This window comes from Vicia villosa, linkage group LG4 (assembly GCF_029867415.1).
Source record: "Vicia villosa cultivar HV-30 ecotype Madison, WI linkage group LG4, Vvil1.0, whole genome shotgun sequence".
Classification (NCBI taxonomy): Eukaryota; Viridiplantae; Streptophyta; class Magnoliopsida; order Fabales; family Fabaceae; genus Vicia; species Vicia villosa.
Genome location: NC_081183.1, coordinates 91306574 through 91310265, shown reverse-complemented (window position 1 = coordinate 91310265; position 3692 = coordinate 91306574). Strand labels below are relative to the sequence as shown.

The window sequence follows — 3692 nt, the reverse complement described above, 5'->3', positions numbered from 1 at the left end:
TTTGCCACATACATCTTCCCTCTTCTTCTATAATCTCTACTCTCTTATATTCTTTCTTTTTAACCTTCTCATTTTTATGTAAATGTTCCGTATTTCAGTTTCGTTTTTATCGCATATCTTCTTCTCTAATCTCTCAACACTTTCTTTCTTTTTCACTTTCACTAATTTTTCGTCTCTTCTATTTTTTTGTTTCGTTATAATAATTTTTATATTGTTTTATGCTATTATTTTATGTTTAATATTCTACTTTTGTCTAATTTAATTTTTACATATTAAATAGAAAATTGTTGTCAAAATATGACGAGTTTTGTTGTTATTTGATAGTGTATGAATGTATAAATACAAAATTATGTTATCATTTATATTTGTATGTATGGCTCAATAAAATATTTGTAAAAAAACGAACCAACCGAACCGAACCAAACCGCATTAGTTTGATTTGGTTTGGTTCGGATCTTTTTTAAAAGCCAACAGAACCAAACCAAACCGCACTATTTTTTCACTTGCGATTCAGATGATTTTTTACGTCAAAACCGCCCAAACCGCACCGCGAGCACCCCTAACCTAAAGACATTTTGGTTTAACACATCGCACGCATATATGGCATCCACAGTCACTATTATTATATGCATAGTAAATAAAGTTGACAACAATATGTGTGGTAAAAGTTTTAATTTGAAATTCTCAAGAAATAATTGTAAAATGGTCAAGGTTATATCAATTTAACTAATGATGACTCCCTCTTCTCCATTTTATTTAAAAGGTAAAAACTTTGGGGAAATAATTTATGTATATTAATACCCGAGACTACCTAATTGCAAGTTTAGATACGAAAAACATCCCAAACACATTTCCTTATTCATTAACAATAATTCATAATCACTTTCATCACATGGTCACATACATTCCCCTACCCTATCTCCCATCATGCCATCCATTTCACTTCCCCAACATTCGATTAACATCAAACATTTTAGCACCATAAACATCATTAAACAAAACAAACACCTTAACCACAAACACTATTTATCTTAGTAAAACAAAAACAAACATCACTTATCAATTACAACAATCATTCACACTAACACGTTCTACAAACAAAACAAAAAACAAAAAAAAACCAAACAGTTCAACGTTACTATCTTTCACTTCCGTACACACGATAACACCAACAACAACCTCACTTTCTAGATCTCGAACGACCCATGACCTTCCAGCTCCCACTTCATCCAACACGGTTAATCATGTAAAGAGCATTACTCGTCACTCTCGCAAGATCAGTAACCCTCTTCTTCACATCCGGCATCACATTCCCATCAAGACAAGTATCCCCATCAGTGAGAGCAGCGCTCACCCACGTCAAAGCATTGCTCATCTGCCACCGGAACGTCTCCGGTCGCATATGCTGCAACTCCCCCAAGCTCTTCCGGAGTTCATCAACAGAATCAGCTATCTGCTCTTTGCAGTCACTGAGATCAGCCTGCTGACGCTTACTCAAGCTACTGCTGCTGTGGGATCCGACATTGGAGGATCCTATATATTTGGAGACTCTCTTGGCGTGGGCTAGGCTTACCCGGAGTGCAGCCTGGGCTATGTCTAGTGGACTTTTGGCGGGGCCGGTGTAGGTGGAGAGTGTTCGGAGACATAGCTTTGGGTATCTGGCGTGAAGGCAGGAGGAACGGACTAGATCTTGGGGTTGGGATTGGTCATGGGCTAAGATGGAGGTGGAGAGAGATAAGATGAAGTAGAGGAAGAGAGGAGTGAGTGTGAGATGAGTTTGCATTTTTTGTGTTAGATCTGAAAAGAAAAGAGAAATGGTTGATACTGAAGTTGTGTTGGCAGTGAATGAATGGTGGTGGCAGGGTTTTGTGCAGTGGGAAGTGAGTGAATATTTTTGTGCAATAAATGAAATGAGGTTGGGAATCTACTAGCTTTTTAACACTTTTCCCCTAAGACTATGTACAATGGTTTGCATATTCAACACCCTCTTTTTTCACTTTTTATTCTCCACATCATCTTCTCTTTCTTCCACATAATAATTCAACACTCATTTAATTTTTACTCACTACAATGGTTTTGTTTAATAAAATTCAACACCCAATCCCACTATTTTAAACAATCACAACAACCAATAAAATTTTGCAAAGTAATATATGTAGGCCCACACTTTCTCATTTAACATGTTGAATGTTTTCAACACATATTAATCCACATCACTTTCAACTCTTTATTCAACACATCATTGCACCTATTCAACTATTGAATAATTTTTTCAACAGCCCCATTGTGAATGGTCTAATACTTTCTTCTCTCGCAGTACAACACATAGATTAAAAAAAATTACATACAGATTAAAAAAGTGTATAAAAACAAGAGAGAATATTGTTTTTGTTATAATATCTTTATCATATATTAATAATGGTGAAATTTTTATTAATTAAAAGATAAAATTAAAAAAAAATATATTGAAAATTGAAGTAGATCATTTATTTTAATATATTATTTTATTTGTTATAATATCCTTATCATATATTGATAATGGTGAAATTTTTATTAATTAAAAGATAAAATTAAAAAAAATGTATTGAAAATTGAAATAGATCATTTATTTTAATATATTATTTTATTCCTGCTGAATCACTTAGTGTGGGATGAAGTGAGTAACTATTACGCTTAATTGTAATTTTGATGTCTCAATCTTAGCTTCTGCTTCTGTACCATTTGGACAATTACGTCTTGGTACCATTGTTAGGCAATATAATATTGTTCAAATAAAATAGTAGAAACATTTGGAATACAATGAGAAGGTTTATCGATAGAGGAAGTGCAAAAAATGAGAGAAACAACATCCAAATTACACAAATTGGCAAACTTGAGCTGTAGCATTCAATGGCAAAAAGCTAGAGTTAGATGGCTAAAAGAGGGGGATGTGAACTCGATCTATTTTCATCGATGCATCAATAAGAGAAGAATAGTAAATGAAATACTATCCTTGGAGTGGAATGGATCACATACAAAGGGAGTGAGGGAGATTAAAGGAGCAATTGTTAATCATTTTCAGGATCTCTTCTCAGCTAGAGGTGTGAGACCAATCCCGACGAATATGGAATTCAACAGAATCAACAATGCAGAAAAGGAGGAGCTGGTTCAAGAATTCTCAGAAGAAGAAGTGCGTAGGGAAATATGGGAATGTGATAGCTCTAAAAGCCCAGGTCCCGACGGTGTAAATTTTGGTTTTGTGAAGGAGTTTTGGGAAATAGTTAAGGAAGATTTTTTGAGGGTATTAAGTGAATTTCATCTAAATGGAGGAGATGGATAGCAGAATGCCTTAAGTCAGCTTCAATTTTAGTGTTGGTGAACAGAAGTCCTACGGATGAATTTGGAATGGGGCGGGGACTTAGACAAGGAGATCCTCTTTCTCCATTCCTTTTTACTATGGCATCAGAAGGTTTCAACTTGTTAATGAAAAGTGCAGTGGCGTCAGGAAAATTCTCAGGATACAAATTCAATGAAGGCGATGAATGTTTTTCTCACCTCCAATATGCTGATAATACCCTGATAATTGGTAGAAAGGGATGAGGAAATATTCGGGTTATTAAGGCAAATTTGATGTTATTTGAATTGATGTCAGGTCTCAAGGTTAACTTTCACAAAAGTCTCTTGATAGGTATTAACATTGAGCACAATTGGAT

General features: G+C 34.8%; 1 protein-coding gene across 1 annotated transcript; it reads right to left on the bottom strand.

The window, feature by feature from the left end:
* Nucleotides 1-828: 828 nt before the first annotated feature.
* Nucleotides 829-1904, bottom strand: LOC131599333 (pectinesterase inhibitor 3). Its single transcript, XM_058871735.1, has one exon. The coding sequence runs from the start codon at nt 1781-1783 to the stop codon at nt 1226-1228; it is 558 nt and encodes a 185-aa protein (XP_058727718.1). The 5' UTR covers nt 1784-1904; the 3' UTR covers nt 829-1225.
* Nucleotides 1905-3692: the final 1788 nt, after the last annotated feature.